Raw genomic sequence first — 18591 nt, forward strand, 5'->3', positions numbered from 1 at the left:
GCCTTTCCAATGTTAAATGTTCTTTAGAAATTAAAGTTTATTGATCTTTGAAAGGGTGTACTTGCATTATATGTCATTATCATTATGTTAGTTGAACATTGATTTGACAAAATTAAATCTGTTATCGTGACAGGCCTACACACACACACACACACACACACACACACACACACACACGGGTTTTGCCGCAATGAGTGCCTTTATAGAAAGTATCGGATCGGGACTCGGTATCGGCAGATACTCAAAATCAAATGACTCAGACTCGGACTCGAGGGCAAAAAAACCTGATCGGGACATCCCTAATTCATACCCGGCCTAACAGACCCCCTTTCTGACCGTGAAAATCAGTATAGCAGCTAACCACAAGGTGTCACTGTAGGGGTTGGTCTTTGAGACTTTGGAGTTTTGTAACTTTTTTCAGACAACCAGGCGAAGGCTTCAGTTCAGCAGCACAAACAAATGGGTTTTGTTTGTTTTCACTTTACATTAAGTTTTATTTTTCACATTGATTTAAATTTCCAGATCATTTAATTTGTAAAGTTACAGCTTAAACCTCTCCTGACACTGTTTGTTTAAGGTGTGTGTGTGTGTGCTGTCGATTTTAGTTTTTCACTGACTAACCTCGATGGCTCTTCACCTCTGTGTCTTCTCACAGAGAGACGATGATCTTGTTGCTTCTTATACTCACCTCCGCAGCAGCAGCCTTTAAAGTGAAGGTGACACAGACCTCCTATCAGGCAGAGGAGAACCAAAACATCACACTGGAGTGGACGTTTCCCAACACTAACACTACATCTGAACAGCTTTATATCCTCTGTGGACATTTAACCAACAAAGAGGCCTCTGCTCTGTATCATGTCCATGCTGGTGTCACTCTGTCAGAGTCTCAACATAAACATTTTTCAGGAAGAGTCCAGAGTGACACAGAAGCCCTCAGAGAAGGTCGAATCAGACTCCAACTGTCCAGACTCAGGACTGAAGACTCTGGTCTGTATGTGTGTGAAGTACAGACAGAATCTGGTCATGGCTCTGCCAGCTGTGAGCTGAGTGTCTCTGGTGAGTGGATTCATTATCACTAACTCAACCTGATGGCTGCTGATGAGTGGTGGTGGTATGGGTGGTGGTCTTTATTTATGGGGTTGTTGCTGAGTCTGGCATTGTGATTGTGGGTGCTCATCCAAGCACCTTCATTAGTTCTGATGCCTCAAGTCAAGCTCTTGTATGAAAATGACCAGGATGATTGAGAATAGTCCTCCAAAGTGACATGTTACTAAAAAAGTCTGAGTTCCTGACACGTTATTTGTTGCCACCAACAACACAGGACTTTTCAAACATGAACAAACAGTCCTTTTTCTTTCCTTTTACAGCAGCAGCTCAACCAGAAACACAAAGAGTGACTCCGATTCAACCGACATGGAGTGAAGGAAAAGTTGGGCTCTACTTTGGGCTGATCTTATCAGCAGTAGCTCTGCTAGCTGTGTTTGTTCATCGCTGCATTGATAAGAATAAGAAGACCACACCTGTTAAAGTGTCTGAGAAACAAACTTCCTTAGATGGAACTGACACATAATAAATGTGTAGAATATAGTTTCGGTTTGCATTTTTACATTTGTCAGTAGATAACTGTCGCCTCACAGTGCACACTGCACTTTCTGAGTGGAGTTAGCATGTTCTCCCTGTGCCTGCATGTGTTTTCTCTGTGTACTGTAGCTTCCTCCCACACTCTAAACTGGTTGTGAATGGTTGCATGTCTATCCCTTCAATGTCAACCAGCTCCGCAATGGACTGCCAATGTGCCCTGGGTGCCTCTCTCCTGTTGATAGCTGGGATAGGCTCCAGTATGAGCGGGTTCAGAAAATGGATGGATAGACATTGTTACAGTCCCTGCTGTCACCAAAGTTACCGTTTATAATGTGTATTTAATGTAAATAGAAAGAAATAAGTTGTAATTATTTTTTTTCCGAAAACAGCAATTGAACAAAAACTAATCAATGTTTACACAGAAATAAACTGCTGGCTTCAAGGACATGTGATCAGTTTTTCCAGGAGTTCCATGGCTAATCATACTACAGTAATGTCCATTATGAAGTCAGTATGTGCTGAAAGTAAAAAAAAGCTTTATGTTTTATGTGATGGTAAAACTACTGCTCCCTGTGTTTGTATTTTTCCTCTGTGTGTGTTTCTGTGAGCACCTGTCTTCAAGGACACTACATAAGGCCCTCCCTCACATGAAGAGTGTTGAGTTTTAGAAAGTAGCTTGTTAGAGATGAGTTTGCACCTGATGTACTGAACTTGTCTGTGTGGGCATTTGACCCAGCCTGCTTTGTGCAGAGTAGTCATACCACCCCACCAAAGGCCAATCTGCTCAGCAAAAGTGTAATGTGACGTAGTGATCTTAGTATAGAAGCACTTTGTGCTCCTGTAGTCCTTGGACATCCACAGTCAGAGACTGGACTCTGTATGACTGCTTTCTCTCTCTTGTGCAAGACAATACATTTTAGAAACGACAGCTCTTCTTGCGAAACTTCATTCATCTCATCATTCATATATCAGATTAGAGAAACTTCCATAACAAACTCGGTGTAAGAAGTGGGATTGCCTGACACCTGGCAGGGACGACGGTGGGGATGTCCTGGTGTAATCCGCCTCTACCTTGCAAAGACATTGTTCAGAGAAGAGAGGACCAACGTCTGTGAGGCGCCTGACCTACTCTAGTCTAAGTGACTCCTTATGGGAAAGATTTTTGAAAGCTGGAAGAAAGGAAGAAGGGATGACAGAAATGTTTTAAGATAAACTTGGATTTAAATGTTGTTTGTTTGATATTGTTTTTTATTTGTTTGGTCCTTTTTGTGGGAGGTGCTCTCTGATTCCTGTTGAACTGAGCATCATGTCTCCACTTACATGGATACAGGGTAGAGATACCTTGGAATGTCTGGGAAGTAAAAAGTGTTTTGGGAACACCAGCTTTTATCTTTGATTGTGCCTTAAAACAGATCCAAGACCTACAGTGACGTAATTACAGGCTTAGTGGGTCATCCTATAACCGGAAGGTTGGGTCGAACCCCGCTCCTCCCTAGTCGATGTTGTGTGTCCTTTGGTAAGGCACTTTACCCAGATTGCCTCCAGCACATACGAATACATATGAATCATCACAATCACCGTCAGTCTCCCCCCGGGGAGCTGTGGCTACATGTGTAGTTTTCCACCGCCATTGTTTGAATGAATAATGCATTTAAATATAAAGTGCTTTAAGTGCTTTGAATGCATTATCGTTAACTAAATCTGTGGGCGACTATTACACATGCCTGCATGCCATCTTCAATGAACTCAGCGGGCGAGGAGGCGACACCTGCTGCAGCTGAAAAGAGAGTGGAGAGAACCACTGTAGAGGAAGGTGAGACACACTGCACACATAAAGAACAGCCTGCGGCTACAGGCAACGATGAAACACTTGCCCTACTAACTTCAAACCACATGACACGAGTTCACACACACACAGAGGATTGTGGCCAGGCAGTTTATCTGGGATCTTCTAACTTTAGTACACAGAACAAACACATGACATCCTGTAAGGATCACAAGTCCATCCACTAAATGTTTGTCCCGTCTGTGCTGACGTTCTAATTCATGGAAAATATACTCACATCAAAGATATGATAGGTTTCAATATAAAATAGGTTGGACATAAACTTAAACTTTATTGAGAAAAGACAGTCTGAAGAGTGCTCTACACCAACAGAAGAGGCAGACATACAAACAGCACTGGTATGGAAATATGCTGTATACTGTATGAACATACTGAGTATTTGTTGAGCAACAAACAGAAAAAGGCCACTAGGCTCTTGAACAGTGTGCAGACTGAAAACACAGACTAGCTTCTGTGGCTAACAGAATGCTCAGAAACACGTTCACCAGTCATTCTGTTGTTATGTCCAGTTATTAAGTTTGCACTTAAACACACAATTACAGAGACAGGGAAGAAGAAAATGAATGGAAAAGACTTTTATGAGTGTTATTATTTGTCCAATTTGTACATCACAAATGCCGCACTGGAACTTTCAAAAGAGGGAAAATAATACAAAAGTACAAAGTATTTATGTGGGTTTTGCTGTATTTGCTGTATATCCCTGTATTACTTCTCATGTCACATTTGGCCAACCATTAACACTAAATGCTTCCAGCAAGTGCAAAAAGTAAACAGGCTTCTGCATTGTGAAGACATCCAGCATGGACAAGCCATGTCCATTGTTCCTGCACTTCATTGACAATTGTTTGCTGTATTTGTTCATACTGTACAAGGAGGTTTTTACAGCTTAATGAAGACTTAAGAGATGTTTTTAACTGCAGCCTATAGCCTAATACAGCGCATGGAAGTGGATACATGTCACCACAGTACAGATACGTTTCCATGTAAGAAAAATACTTCATAACCATTAGTTACAGGATAAAATCCTTACAAAGCAGAGGGACTGCTTGGGGAAGTAGTCATGAAAAAGCTGCAGCCAAATAAGTGTGTGATTAAATTAATTTCTGAGATGGACAACAATATACAGAAAACACATGAATGACGATCATGTTACTCATACAATGAGAGGGCATTTAAACAGAAAGTGTAATCAAAGGAAGGTACAATATATACTGCAGCAGCCATGTTCATAACACTGTAGTGGTGGTCCTCTGTCAATCAAATAAGAATCTAAAGCTCTGACACCGGTCTAGATGATTGACATAATTTTTAAAGTAGCCACAGGTTCAGATATTTCAGCGACCCAGGGAGTTTTATGTCCGACAATTGTCACTTGTAACACAGATTCAGCAACAGCAGATGGTGAAACATGGCCACTAGGGAGCTGCTGAGTGGGGTGCCAGTTATAAGAGCACAAAAGTTAATCTTAATCTGAATAAGAAGGAAACAAATCTTATAAAATCATATTTAGGAGCTTTTGCTGGGGATTTCAGATGCAACTATTTAAGGACTATTATTATCAGCTATTATGCAAATCCAATAACAGCTTGTCATTTTTAAACATGTAAAGAATGTCAATGTCAGAGTCAAAGGCGTAACAAGAACCACAGTCCATGACAGAAAACAGTAGAAGCACTGTGAGGGGTGGGAGACGCAGTCAATCTGGAGACAAGTCCAGAAAGTAGTCCTTGACGGGACATCACAGATTTGTAGATACTACCACTTCACTGTGTTCAAGAAACAACTGAAGTGAATGAATTAGTAATAGTAATGCACAAATCCAACTCAAAAAGTCATTAAAATGCAGTAATAGTTGAGACAAACTGAAGTTGCCCTAAAGGTACCTGACTGTTAAAATGTTGTCAGGGGCCATGTGGGATCAACACGTGGGTACTTTGTGATGTATAAATAAAAATGACTTGAAGGGCTGGACCGTGAAGAGTCATCATGGAGCGACATGCCACCGAGCCACTGTTCAATCTAGAACCGTAACAAAACACATGGTAGCTGTCCACATCCTCATGTCATTACTATGTTTCTATAGCAACAAAATATTACCATGGAAACCTTGTACCTCCAATTTAAGTGCTGCAAGAAAAAAAACTGTACAAAGCAACAGCTGAGTCAAAAGTTTTTGTGTTTTTTTTGCATTCAAACATCTGTTCTCTCCAAAGGTCTACTGTTTGTCTCTCTCCTCGTCATGCTCCTCCTCCTCCTTGTCCTCCTCCTCCTCCTCCTCCTCCTCCTTGTCCTTCTTGTCTGTCTTTCCCACAGCTTCTTTCTGGTTGCCTTCTACACCCCTGTCTTCATCCACACCAGCGTCATCCTCAGCTTCTTTAGACTCCTCCTCATTGTCCGCAGCCTGCAAACACAGAGACACAGCGGACTCATCAACCCATCATGCCATTTCATTTTGGAGGGCTATAGTTATTATTATGTGCAGTTTTAACTAAGTCTGTGAGTGTTGGGGTCCAGGGGTGTACCTGCTTCAGGCGGCTCCTCCTTCGGTTCGGGACACGGGCCTTCATCCTCCGGGACAGTGCCAGCAGCTTGTTGTGTCTCTGCCGCCTCTTCGCTTTCTCTGCCTCCTCTCTCCGCTTCTCCTCTGCGTGGTCCGAGTCTGACTCGTCCTGTCGCTGCAGTCTGCTCCGTTTCCTGGGTTGCACCAATCTCTTCGTTTGACTCTTGTCCTGCTCACCATCTTCGTCGTCGTCCTCGTCTTCATCCTCATCCTGTTCGCCAGTGCTAGACGACGAGGAGCTGTCGTTACCTCCCAGAAACGAGCGCTTTCTGCGGGTCACTGAGCGGCTGTCGTCGCTGGATGTCGCTCCGGAGTCACTGTCTTCCTCTGGGGAGCTTTGGAAGTCAGACTGGGACCCAGAGGAGGAGGAAGAGAAGGAGCCTTCGTCACTGTCGTCCAAGATAGAGGCGGGCAGGCCTATCTGCCGCTTCTTCGTCGCCGCCACCTTGGTTTTCCGCATTGAAGCGAACATTTTCCGCTTGTACAGGCTCTCCATGTCTGCCCGCGGCGCCAGGGACCAGTGACATTAAACAGCAAACGGAAAACGAGAAACTGCTCAGTGTAAACAAGCAAATGGCAAAGCTAGCTAGCCCTCAGTCTGTGCGTCACAGCAGTGACAGCATGTTATGTCTGTGTTAAAACACACAACATGGCGCTTGAATTCACCTCCGTGCAGAACTATTTCAAAGCCTGTTTACAAAAGCATCCCATCAGCATGCATGATACCTGAAATTAAACGCTAACTCGGCTCGTGAAGCTACCTGTCTATTTTTGTGGCTTCTGCGTCTCCTTCGTTGATAAACGTTACTGCACACATTGTTGTTGCAGCGCCACTTTGGTGGAGAGGAAGTACTGCAGCCAGCCGCTATCACAAAAACTACATCTGACTTGACAGCCTGGGTTTAACCCGAAAAGACTGACCCGAGTTGACTTTGAGCCAGTTCATGACTATGTGAGGTGGCACAGCGTGTTCTTTCTATTGCAGTCAGTTTTTAAATGATTTGTAAGATAAAAAAAGAATCACTACATACTAAACTTGGTATCCTTAAACACAGCTGCTATCAAAACATCTTAGCAAAGCAATCTTAGCAAGGAATTGTGCATCATTTATTACCTGTCTTTGACCTCTTCTTTAGTGTGGCCCAGTATGCTTAAATAACATTTGTAATATTTACCGTTATCCTGTTTAATTGAACAATTTGATGTGCTTTTTACCGTGAGTTCAAGTGCGCAGATTTGTTAAAAATATTTTATTATTAGAATATTAATGTAAATATTTAGATTATCCATAAATAACAACACAAAATAGCTGCCCAAAATCTGTCTTTAAAAAAATGATTTGCTCCCTCCACCAGTGCTCATATCTACACTTGCATTAGGGTTAGGTAATTGTGAAGTCTCAGGTTTTCATGGTCCGTTTTTCTTTGAGTGTTGTGTTTCTTGTAATGTATATGCAGAACTTTGCATATTGTCTAATCAGGTTTGATATTGTAATCCCCTTTGATTTTGCTGTCTCCCCGAACAGGATAAACAGCCTCCCCTCTTCCTCCTTTTCCCACTGCAGGGTCCTCAGTCTCCTCAGAAACGGGGTGAGGGTCAGTGGGGGAACTGCCCCACAGACAGCACAGGCCCTGGCAAACACCTCTCTGTTTATCTGATTGAGAAAACTAGTGTGCTCCATAAAAAACACATTTACATACAATTTTCAGATTTTAATGATTTTATTTGTGTCTGGTGAGTTTTCACTGTCCATCTCACACTATGAAACAGACTAACCATTATGGGTAACTGCATATAGTGAATCAGTGTCACTGCTGATGCAGTGATCTGTAACCCCTCAGGTGTCCTTCATTCATCCCAAGTCAGCACTTCTGTGCCAGGAGCGTGCTTAGTTTGATCTTCCCATCCATGGACGCCGTCAAGCAGGTGCCGCAGTCCACCGCTGAGCACCAATCAACTGTCACTACTGGTGCTTTGTGCCCGCCCAGCAACAGTACTCTATCCAGAGCTGGCTCCCCATTCGTCAGCTGGAAGTCAGTCAGCAAGTACAAAATAATAATGCTAAGTCAGATAACAATACCAAACCATAAGAAAATTAGAAAATGAGGTGAGTTGAGTGTAGAATATATGCTTACTCTGTAGATGAGTCCTCCGGAGCTGGAGCAGGTCAGGACATGTTGTCCTTCAGAGTCAAAGGCGAACAGTCGACCTCGAGGAACCTGAACCTGTTCAAGAGCTCACTCATAAATTCACTCATCAAGTCAGTCTGTCAAACATTTTCATCAGCTTCTCGATGTTTTTATGACCTACTTATCAATGTTGTACATGACTTGCTCCATTGTATCTGCAGGACCTGATTGTACCATATGTTCCTAATAGGACACTCAGATCTCTGAGTGCAGGTTTACTTGTAGTTCCTGGGATTCATAGAAGTAGAATGGGAGGACGAGCTTTCAGCTATCAGGCACCACATTATGGAACCAGTTACCAATCTGGGTCCGAGAGGCAGACACTGCCTCCACCTTTAAGACTAGACTTAAAACTTTTCTGTTTAGTAAGGCGTACAGTTAGCCTTAGACCTAGTGTGTAGCACAGCTATGCTGCTCTAGGCCTACGTTGTCGGGGCACAAACATGATCCACTGAGCAGTTTCCCTCTCACCCTCTAACCTCTCCTTTTCTCTCCTTAGTCTGGCTCACACTGGTCTCAAGACCTGGATGATGACCTGCAGTCCGGCCTGTGAAGTCTCTCTTGCTCTACGTTGTCGGGTGGCACAAACACGATCCTCTGAGCACCCTCTGACCTCTCCTCCACTCTCCTTAGTCTGGATCATACTGGGTAATATCATCTCATAATCTGTGTTAACTGTCTTCCTCGTAGTTCTGTGCCTCGCTCTCGCTCTCTCTCTTTGCCCCTGATCTCTCCTGTGCTCATCGACTTCACTAGCCCCTGCTGCTCATCCTTGCTATCAAATTACTATTCCTACTTATGGACTGACGATATATATAGATCTATTGCAATATAATCACTGTTTCATCTTGCTGTCATGTTTGCTCTGTACTGTATCATGTTTGTATCATGTTTGCTCCTCTCTCTCTCTCTCTCTCCTTCATCCTCTCTCTCCTTTTTCCTTGCCACAGTGCTCTTAGGGGGGTTCCTGTGAAGCGCTTTGAGACAATGTCTGATTGTAATATGCGCTATATAAATAAAACTGAATTGAATTGAATTTTACCTGTACCTATAAATTAAATCTGGTTCTATTATCAGGTGAACCAGGTGTTTCTGCTGTAACACTGCTTACCTGTTTGTATCCACTGTACCCTGACAGCACGAAGGGCCCAGTGGCATCCTGAGGTAAAACCTGCTCCGACTGTTTCACCCCACAACGGTGGATGTTCCACTGAATGAACTGTACAGAGACACAGACAGAGAGCACTATATGTTTAATTCTGTGTAAAATTAGGTTTTTAGGATCAAGCACGATGAGCTTCGCACACCTTGCCATCTTCTCCGACGCTGAAGACTGTGTTTTCGTCATAGCTAAACTCCACACTGTAAACTTCTCCATCATGAGCTCTCCAGCTCATTGCGCTCTCATACCGCTGCATATCTACAACAGACAGAACACAAGTCAGAAGTTAGGTGTATTGATGCAGCTGGCCATGTGTAGGTGTGTGGGATTGTGTTTTCTAAATAATTGTAGCACTAATTCGCTCAGTGAAAAAGCAGATACGATGACTCTACAATGAAGATAGTCTTTGGCTGTCACCTACAAACACTAACCGAACAGTCTGATGATTCCGTCAGCAGCTCCGGTCACCAGCAGATTTCCATTGTGGTTAAAGGCTGTGCAGTTAATGGCTACTGGTTCAGGTTCTAAAGAGAACTGGAGCTAAGAGACAGAAAAGTGATTACACAACAGATACTGGAAATATATTGGCTAATGCCAAATATGTTATAAGCATGTTATACAGGTTGAACTTCAGTATAAAAGTTAGATCTAAATCAGGTCAGAGGATGCCAGGTTTTGTTATAATGCCTTCAGGAATCACCTGCTGCTTCACAGTCTTCGTGTCCCACAGAAGCAGCTGACCAGACACCGGTATAGGAAGTCGTGGAACAGACTCAACGCTCCCTGATCGACTCAGAGCTGCAGCTGAACAGACGAACGATGACCCACTGGGGCTGCAGGCCAATGACAAGATACTGACAGATGGAGAAAATAAAGTTATCACAAATAATAGTCTCAACTTCATGTCATGCTGTAGTCAAGCATGCAGTTTAATCTTTATATTTTCATTAAATAATAACTACAAATAATAACCTAAGAAATAACTGTTTTTACTGCAGTCTATCATTTGCATCTTAAAGGCTTAGGTGTTTCTGGAAATGCAGTGAAAATGTAGCACTTTAACAAATTCAACACACATATGTAACACCAGTATCCCCGAACTCTAACATATGTCCTGTATAGGTACATGGAGCAGACAGACAGGAAGTATTACCGTGGATGAGTTTCATCAATGTTCATCTCATAAAGATTCTTCTTGGCATCCGTATCATACAGCCGCACTGTGCCCACTCCACTCCCTAGTAACAACTGACACACACACAATGTATTTTTAGACAGCTTTCAGACATAACAAGCTGTGTTCTGTACCTAATCATTCTTTCATCAACCACTCTGAATGCTGTAAAATGCATCCTGGTAATTCAGGCATAAAACTTATGTATATATGTATGTAATTCTATTTCAGAAAAAGAACTCTTTCTATATGTTGCTTGGCTGGACGTCTCCGTTCGATTGGCTGTTGAGTGGTTTGTGCACGAAGCATTAACTCATTTGGTCTGCTGTGCAGTTGTTTATAAGAATATCTGTTTAATGACCCAGTGAGGCGTCTAACATGCAGTGTAACTGAATGTAATAACAAAAATGAAAAAGGCTGCCATTTATGCTCATCCGAAAGCTGACTAGTGCTGTGTTGTTAGGTGCAGATTGTGTGTCTTCCTCATACCAGTCGGTCTGGTTTTGTGGCCCACTCCAGAGACAGAAGAGGAGACTTAGACATGATAGTGGCTTTGGTCTGCATGATGGGGTTGAATGACCACACCTAAAGAAAATAAGGAAGGAGAGGCGGGTGTATAGGGACTTTTTCTGTGTTCATGTATTACAGATCTAACTGTAATGCACATTACCTTGATGACGCCGTCTACATCCAAACTAGCAACCCGACGACCAGAACAGTCAACCCTGGAAACCAGAAGTAAAAAAGAAAAATGAATCAGACCAGCCGCTCTGACTCATGACTATCGCCCACAGAAATAAATAAAAACCTGTCGGTCAGAACTGAAGGAGTGTTGCAGATCAGAGATTAAAGCTCTTCAACCATTCAAGCTAGTGCAGTTGTCTGTGTGTTGGAGTACACAAATTGATGCAGAGATGTTAAAGAGTAAGAATACTGAAGGTGTACCTGCAGTGCATGATGGAGGAGTGGTGTTCCCCATACTCCTCCTGGCTGAGTATAATGAAAGGCTGCTCTGCTGACAGGCCTCCTCCCTCTGCTCCTGGCCCACTGTTTCTGCTGTTTGAGGAATCAGGAGGTTCACTGGGCGTGTCTGTGGGAGGCTCTGCCTCAGCTACCTCACCTTTCCTCTCTGGTGTCTGGAAGGAACACTTCAGTCAGAACATTTGGAAAATTAGTGACTTGTGATTGCAGTGTTGTGGTGAGCTACTCGTGACTGGTGACCAGGTAGTGCTCAGTACATCCTTGATGGCAACAGGCACCACTTGCTGCTTAGTATTATCGAGTTAGCAAGATCAAGAGATTGTAACATGACAATGTATTAAAATCAAATAAAATATATGTAATTATATATTCTTAATGGGCTACCCAGTTTAGTTTGGATAGAAGAAACGAGCTGTGGATAGATGTGTAGGAGGAGCTTTACTTGTATATCTGTACTTGTATCACATGTGACAATTCTATTCTATTCTATTCTATTCTATTCCTCAAAAATAATGTGCCTGACCACGTGAATGCAGCAGAAAGCAGGTGTGCCAGCTGTCAGGTACCTGTGGTGGTTTAGAAAAAAGCTCCTTTCTTTCCTTCTCGTGATCCTGGATTCTCTTGTGTCTTGGATTATTGTTCGTCCCCTGGTTTGCCGACTGGTTTGTAGACTGCTGGGACTGGGAACTGGCAGGTTCACTGGATAATGACTGAAAGGAAGCTGGCTTCACCTCCTTAGCCTGGACTGCTTCTTTAGACTTTATGGGCTGAAAAATATAAAGGATCATAACCATGGATGTAAAAAACAAGTGAACCTTTGGCTATTGGCTTGTTGTTTTTCAATATTCACTTTTTTTAATGTCAGCTAATAATAAATATGTTAACGTTGAAACATGCTGTACTGTACACACACTCACAGGCAGTAAATGTCACTGTTTGATGCTGTTACAGAAGAATACTTTCACTTTCAGCTGTTGCAGCAATTACCTTTTTTAATATCATAAAAACAGCTATTAACTGTATACAGCAAACATACCGACTTTGTTTACATCAGTATCCAGGTTATGTATCGTATCCTTGTTTAAATCATATCCAGGTGTTCAAGTTGCTGTAAACTTTATCATAATGGTAACGAGATGTTTCCAAACTCATTCCAACATGCAGCCACTGAGCAGCCACAGACAGAGGAATCATTTAGATATTAGCCATTCCCATTCTCACCTGATTGCTTAGTGGTTCTTTTCTGCCTACAGCTGCCTGGTTTGGAGAAAATCCAGGGGGGGCCTGAGCTGCTTTCCCTGGTGTGCGTTTGCCCTGTGGGAGGAATGTAGAGAAGAAGTTTCTGGAAGGAGTGGTGGTGGCAATGGCAGCTCGCTGGCTAGACACCAAGTCCCTGTGAGAGCAGAAAGAGAGCAAAACTTTGAACAACACTAAGAACAAACTAAATCCAAGGCACGCACAACCACTGTTCAAAAAATCCTCCTTGATGATATAGGGTTGTTACATTATGCACTCTCTGCCACGGTCAATAAGGAATAACAAAGGTGCACCACTCAAAAAGGTCAAGAACAAAGATGACTCAACATTACAGCAAGAAGAAAGAGTTTTATCTCTAGAGAGAACTGTCCTATTCTACAGGGGGTGAAAGTTTGTATTACTCACCCATTACTAATTATATTAAGGACAAAATGTATGCCTGCCTGCCCACCTCAGTTTCACACACGCCCCACCACTTTGCCCATATTTTGATTACCATGAGTAAGGCAGACTCAACTGGAACTGACTGCTCCAGTGAGATTAACTTTAATGAATGAATAATGAAATGCTACGTGCTAGCTATAGCCTAGAAAAAAAAAGGACAGCGTTTACTATAATAATAAAAAATATATATATACTTCAGCAGATAATGATTGATTGTTGATGATGATTGTTTACAACTATACTCACAGAAATACTCTGATTAACAGTCCATAACCCTGCAGAGGCCTGAGGGGAGGCATGCACATTTGTCTGGTCTGTGTATGAGTTAATTTAAAAGTTTGATTACACTATAGTGCATCCTGCTCACAGCAGCTATATTCATTCGAATTAATGACACTGTGAGATAAAAAAACATCTGAGATGACAGTATCAGCCCAAAACATGTTTGGCTGACTAACATCCAGTCCTGCTTTTACCGACACTACTCTGGATACCAATTTGTTTTGGGGCTGAAATTTTACTTTTGTTACTTATTAGCCGCTTAGTGTTTCAGAGTTATTCTCCTAATGTAGTCTGACATCACTACACAGGAACAGGGCTGTGGTACAGCATAGTCATCACAGGAGAACTGTGTGTCTTGAGTCAGGTTCAGGTCTTAAATCTCTCTGCCTTGATTTATTGGTTACATTCAGTTACACCTCTAATTCACTTCTCCTCAAATCATTTCTATCACCTTCCTTCTTGTAAATAATGTTTCTATGCTTGATGCAACTTTCTCTAAAAGTTTAAAGTTTTTAAGTAATTAATAATTTGAGAATGCACTGTATTTGTTGGCCCAGCCCTCTGTCAGCATTTGAAGAGTTAACATTTTTTAAAAGTATTGTACTGACAAGAAACAAACTATTCATCAGGTGAACAGTTTATTTGGCAAATCAACCGTATCACAGCACATGGTATAAATACTGTAACAGCAGAAACACTGTAGCATTAACAATAAGTTAGTTTAAAGCCATTTAAATAGATGTGTAATAAAAACAAAAAACTTTGGACTGGTTTTAAGTGCCTTAAAAATCTTCTATGACTCCTCTTCTATGAATTTGCAATGGAGATTGAGATACAAGGTTTTTCAATGACACATGTACACATCTGACTTAGTGGCATCATTTAGGACTCCCAGAAGTCCTTAGCTTTAGCTAACAACCTTAGTGCCCTTCCTCCAGGGTGAAGGTAAGCTGGGCTGTGTTGTATAATACAGCTAACACAGTGTCTCAGACTTCACATAGAAACGTTTAAAACAGTCAATCAATGCAGTCAGTTAAACTCAACAATAAGCTTTAAGGTTTGGTGCCAACACTTCAGAAACATTCCATGTCTCTGTGATAAAACAACAGAACACTTTGAAAGAGGTTTTAGATGGCTGCCATCTGTGCGATACAACATGTAAATGCAGGCCTCAGAGCTGCTGAGCTGCACTTAAAGAGGTTTTCAGAGCATATTCACATGATAAAAACATGTGCTGTCTTTTCATTGCGTGTGGTTTGTTGAAAATTCTCAAGTTGAGACCAGAAAAAACAGAAAAAGAAAACGTCGCAAGAGATATTCTCACAGCAATGAGGTTTGTTAAAAATCTGAAATGTTGCAACATACTAACAATGTTAAGACTAGAACAGCACATGTACAATGAAAAATACTAAGACGACCACCTGTTTTTGTACCGGAGTGTAAATGTGTGGAAGGCGTATTGGACCACACACATAGTCTGTGTCAACAGAATGGGCATTAAAATCTGACAGGATGGCAGCCATCTTTGTTGTGCTCAGTCATCAGTAAAGACAGTGATGTTAGTGTCTCACAGCTCAGTGTCTCCCAGTCGGTCCATGTTCTGGACATAAGGTGGCAGCTTGTGGTGGACCATTTCATCTCCATCCCTCTGGTCCCGGGTCTCTGTCTGCAGGGCGAACAGCTGGGTGACACAACACACACAGAGGTCTGCCAATTAGTTTTCAAAATACAGGATTTGTTTTCTTTGTTTGTTTGTTTGTTTCTTAGGGGGTTGTGCATGTAAAATATAGACTTAGATATGTTGACATTGACAGAAATCACATTGCTGTCAGACAGCACCTAAGGACACAGGCCCTAACAGCACAGAGTAGCTGTGTGCAGGTGCCTCCAGTTGGTGTGTGTCAATTTTCATAATGACAATCAAATATTTGTATAATAGAATTCTCACCAGCTGGCGGAGCTGTTCGTTCTCTTCAGTCAGGCTGGTCATCTTCTGGACTTCAGCATCGAAGCTCAGCAGAACAGGCTGGGGTGGAACACAGTTAAGGAAACCAGCACAATCAGAGAGCACACAGCCTGGATCAGTGTACACAGATCACAGCATGTCATGTGATTACAGGCTGGATTCAGCTGAAGGATATGCATGCACTGGAAGAGGACCGAGAGGAAGTTGTGCAGTGAAACAAGGAAGGTGTCTGCCCACTGGCGGGAGAAGTATGGAGAAAAGGTGGGGTTTTGCTCAGGGGTGCTGATGAATGGCAAGATGAACCAATCCCGCCACTCGGCCTGACTCTGCAGCTCTGATGCCTGTTTCTGGAAAAACTCCTGAGTCTTCTCCAGATTTCCTTTCTAGAGGGATGGCAGAACAGTCATGAGGCACTCTTCAAGTGACACATCTGAGAAACATCAGAGTGGTGTGCCGTTACCTGGATGGTGTTGATGACGTAGTATCTGTACAGGCTGGTTCTCAGTTTGTTGACAGTGGATCTGTACACATCCTCCAGTCTGCAGAAGAGACGTCTGTCCAGGTAAAGCCAGTACTCCTTCAGACCACACAGGTCAAAGCTCTGAACAAAGAGCTGCAGCTGATCGATGATCTTATCCACCTGCAGACACACCCCAAAAAAGCTGTTGGTCTCTAGGCATCGTTTGTGAAGACCTCCCTCTTCCTTATAATGCCTTTCAGAAGAAGGACATTTCTGTCAGCATACCCTGAAACCTTTCTCCTTGTCAGCTTTGATCTCGCTGTCCAGATGTTTCAGAGTGTTGGTGAAGCCCCGGTAAATCAGATACTCCCTCACATGTTCATCTGTCCGCTCCACTGCAGACCCCATGGTGACCTCTGAACCTGCAAAACATACCGCAGCACACTGTATATGCAGTCTCTGTCTACTGTAGTCATTCAGGTGGTCAGCTGAAGGATCTGACTAAGTTATGGAGTGGTACAATGATGCTCATCCTTCCAGCAGATTCTTCTCTGTAGGAGGAGGGAAAACTATTCGGTGACCTGAGATGTTTTTATCACAAAGGTCTACAGACGTCATAGATTGTTTGATGGTGGTCAGTAGCTATCAGAAGTGGCACAAGAAAGGCAGAGGGAAAGCTCAGTGATGCAAGTGTGGATCAAATTAACGAAGGAGTTACGGCAGCTGAAATTGCTGAAAGCATTGACCCCTGTGTTCTGACCAGTGGAGGCCCCACGTCACAATGTCCAGGGGAGGTCCTGGTGTTAGTGTCTCAGATACCAGAGCAGACATTAAGAGGTCTAAGGAAGTCCATACCTTGATTGTTCAAAGCTGTTTTGGTTTCAATAGAGTGGCCTACACAATATTAGTTTACGATGTTGCTGAGCAGAGTGATACGACATTATGATATTGTACATAGTAGCAGAGAGACAGCAGTCTCATGTGTTGTTATTTATACATTTTAAAATGTATTAAAACATATTTTGTTTGTTTATGATGTTTTAATTATGTTTTGTGAGTACTTAACTCACTAAAAACGTAATTCAGTACACAAACATATGTCCACTCCACTGCATGACGTGTTTTGTTGGACATATGAGAAAAAAGCTGATTACTTGTGTCCCCAGTGCAGAGACCGAAATCACCTCATTGCATTGGCGAGCAAAATTAAAATGTATGAAGGATGATACCAGAAACATTAACTGAGATTCCTAAATTTGGCCATATGTTTTTATGAATAAAGCACCTTTTATATTTTTAAATTAACGCAGAAAGCACCACGTATGTGAGCACAGTTTTAGTTACCACCGTACAGCTAAGGTTTATTTACAACGCCATCACCGCCATGATGACATGTCTCATCGATGCTGGTCCAGACAGTGAACATGCTTCATGCATGAAAGTTATCGTCATAACCTGGAGGTACAGGAGCTGCTTTCTGCAGTCACGATAACTGGAGTCAAATGTTATATACTTGGTATGTTGTATGTTGATTATACAAACAGAGCTGTTATGCAGCTGTGTTATCTAAAATCCGTTCGGAAGTCTTCAATCAAACGTACATACCTCCGTGCAAAGTTCCCTTTCTTCGAACAAGATATCAGAAGGTTTCGCCGTAAAGAAGAACACAGAAAACGTAACGTAGCGAACGTTACTTTCATCCAACGGGAGCACGGAGCTGCTTTTCTGACATAATCTGACTGCAAAAACAATTTATAACCAAGACCATTTCTCTTCCTGTTGTGTTTGTCTCCTGATAGTCATGTGACGAGGTCATGTGACGTAGCAGGCCGTGGTGAATAGGTGCGCCCTCTTGCGGCCAGTAGCCTATTGCAAGGACTTGGCCAGGCCTGGGCTCTGCTGAGTGTTTCTAACAATACAAATGTTGTTAAAATGAATGTATGTTTTGCCTTTTTGAAACCCTTTGATTAGACTGTAGGACATTTACTGCATTGCATGTTTTTATTTTATTAAATTAGACAGACATCGCTGCACAATCAGCAGATCGGACTTTGCTGGATTCTTCAACAGAACAGAAATCTAAAGTTCTTAAAGCACTTTGCAGCAATACATAGCAGGTCCAATACAGAGGTGTCACAAAGTTGCTAGACATTGTTAGTATGTTGCAACATTTCAGATTTTTAACAAACCTCATTGCTGTGAGAATATCTCTTGCGACGTTTTCTTTTTCTGTTTTTTCTGGTCTCAACTTGAGAATTTTCAACAAACCACACACAATGAAAAGACAGCACATGTTTTTATCATGTGAATATGCTCTGAAAACCTCTTTAAGTGCAGCTCAGCAGCTCTGAGGCCTGCATTTACATGTTGTATCGCACAGATGGCAGCCATCTAAAACCTCTTTCAAAGTGTTCTGTTGTTTTATCACAGAGACATGGAATGTTTCTGAAGTGTTGGCACCAAACCTTAAAGCTTATTGTTGAGTTTAACTGACTGCATTGATTGACTGTTTTAAACGTTTCTATGTGAAGTCTGAGACACTGTGTTAGCTGTATTATACAACACAGCCCAGCTTACCTTCACCCTGGAGGAAGGGCACTAAGGTTGTTAGCTAAAGCTAAGGACTTCTGGGAGTCCTAAATGATGCCACTAAGTCAGATGTGTACATGTGTCATTGAAAAACCTTGTA

General features: G+C 42.3%; 2 protein-coding genes across 5 annotated transcripts; both read right to left on the reverse strand.

Annotated features, from left to right (window-relative positions):
• Positions 1-3987: 3987 nt before the first annotated feature.
• Positions 3988-6795, reverse strand: ccdc82 (coiled-coil domain containing 82). Of its 3 annotated transcripts, none has more exons than XR_003671530.1 (3): positions 5950-6784; positions 5525-5828; positions 3988-5446 (listed from the first exon to the last, which is right to left on the reverse strand). XR_003671530.1 is itself a non-coding variant. In XM_028418682.1 (3 exons), the coding sequence occupies exons 2-3, from the start codon at positions 6481-6483 to the stop codon at positions 5643-5645; spliced, it is 720 nt and encodes a 239-aa protein (XP_028274483.1). In that variant the 5' UTR covers positions 6484-6485; positions 6749-6795; the 3' UTR covers positions 3988-5642. The 3 variants fall into 3 exon arrangements, 2 of the variants coding, with proteins under 2 accessions (XP_028274483.1, XP_028274482.1); XM_028418682.1 differs by having other exon boundaries at positions 3988-5828; positions 5950-6485; positions 6749-6795; XM_028418681.1 differs by having other exon boundaries at positions 3988-5828.
• Positions 6796-7689: 894 nt separating this feature from the next.
• wdr91 (WD repeat domain 91) lies at positions 7690-17713 on the reverse strand. 2 transcript variants are annotated; one of them, XM_028418382.1, is made up of 18 exons: positions 17508-17713; positions 16188-16324; positions 15903-16082; positions 15618-15825; positions 15425-15507; positions 15048-15157; positions 12715-12886; positions 12060-12260; positions 11458-11648; positions 11183-11237; positions 11002-11097; positions 10492-10586; positions 10039-10192; positions 9770-9878; positions 9484-9596; positions 9288-9395; positions 8123-8212; positions 7690-8014 (listed from the first exon to the last, which is right to left on the reverse strand). In XM_028418382.1, the coding sequence occupies exons 2-18, from the start codon at positions 16308-16310 to the stop codon at positions 7850-7852; spliced, it is 2253 nt and encodes a 750-aa protein (XP_028274183.1). In that variant the 5' UTR covers positions 16311-16324; positions 17508-17713; the 3' UTR covers positions 7690-7849. The 2 variants fall into 2 exon arrangements, with proteins under 2 accessions (XP_028274183.1, XP_028274182.1); XM_028418381.1 differs by having other exon boundaries at positions 11458-11660.
• Between the last annotated feature and the right edge of the window lie 878 nt (positions 17714-18591).

Source organism: Parambassis ranga, chromosome 12, assembly GCF_900634625.1.
Source record: "Parambassis ranga chromosome 12, fParRan2.1, whole genome shotgun sequence".
NCBI lineage: Eukaryota > Metazoa > Chordata > Actinopteri > Ambassidae > Parambassis > Parambassis ranga.

Excerpts from the sequence above, each read along its gene's own strand:
- ccdc82 (XM_028418682.1), bottom strand. The coding sequence starts at position 6,483 with ATGGAGAGCCTGTACAAGCGGAAAATGTTCGCTTCAATGCGGAAAACC. Across the intron at positions 5,829-5,949 it reads GGAGGAGCCGCCTGAAGCAG|GCTGCGGACAATGAGGAGGA; the intron begins GTACACCCCTGG and ends CTGTGTTTGCAG.
- wdr91 (XM_028418381.1), bottom strand. The coding sequence starts at position 16,310 with ATGGGGTCTGCAGTGGAGCGGACAGATGAACATGTGAGGGAGTATCTG. Across the intron at positions 15,158-15,424 it reads ACGAACAGCTCCGCCAGCTG|CTGTTCGCCCTGCAGACAGA; the intron begins GTGAGAATTCTA and ends TGTGTCACCCAG. Across the intron at positions 8,015-8,122 it reads CCGGAGGACTCATCTACAGA|CTGACGAATGGGGAGCCAGC; the intron begins GTAAGCATATAT and ends ACTGACTTCCAG.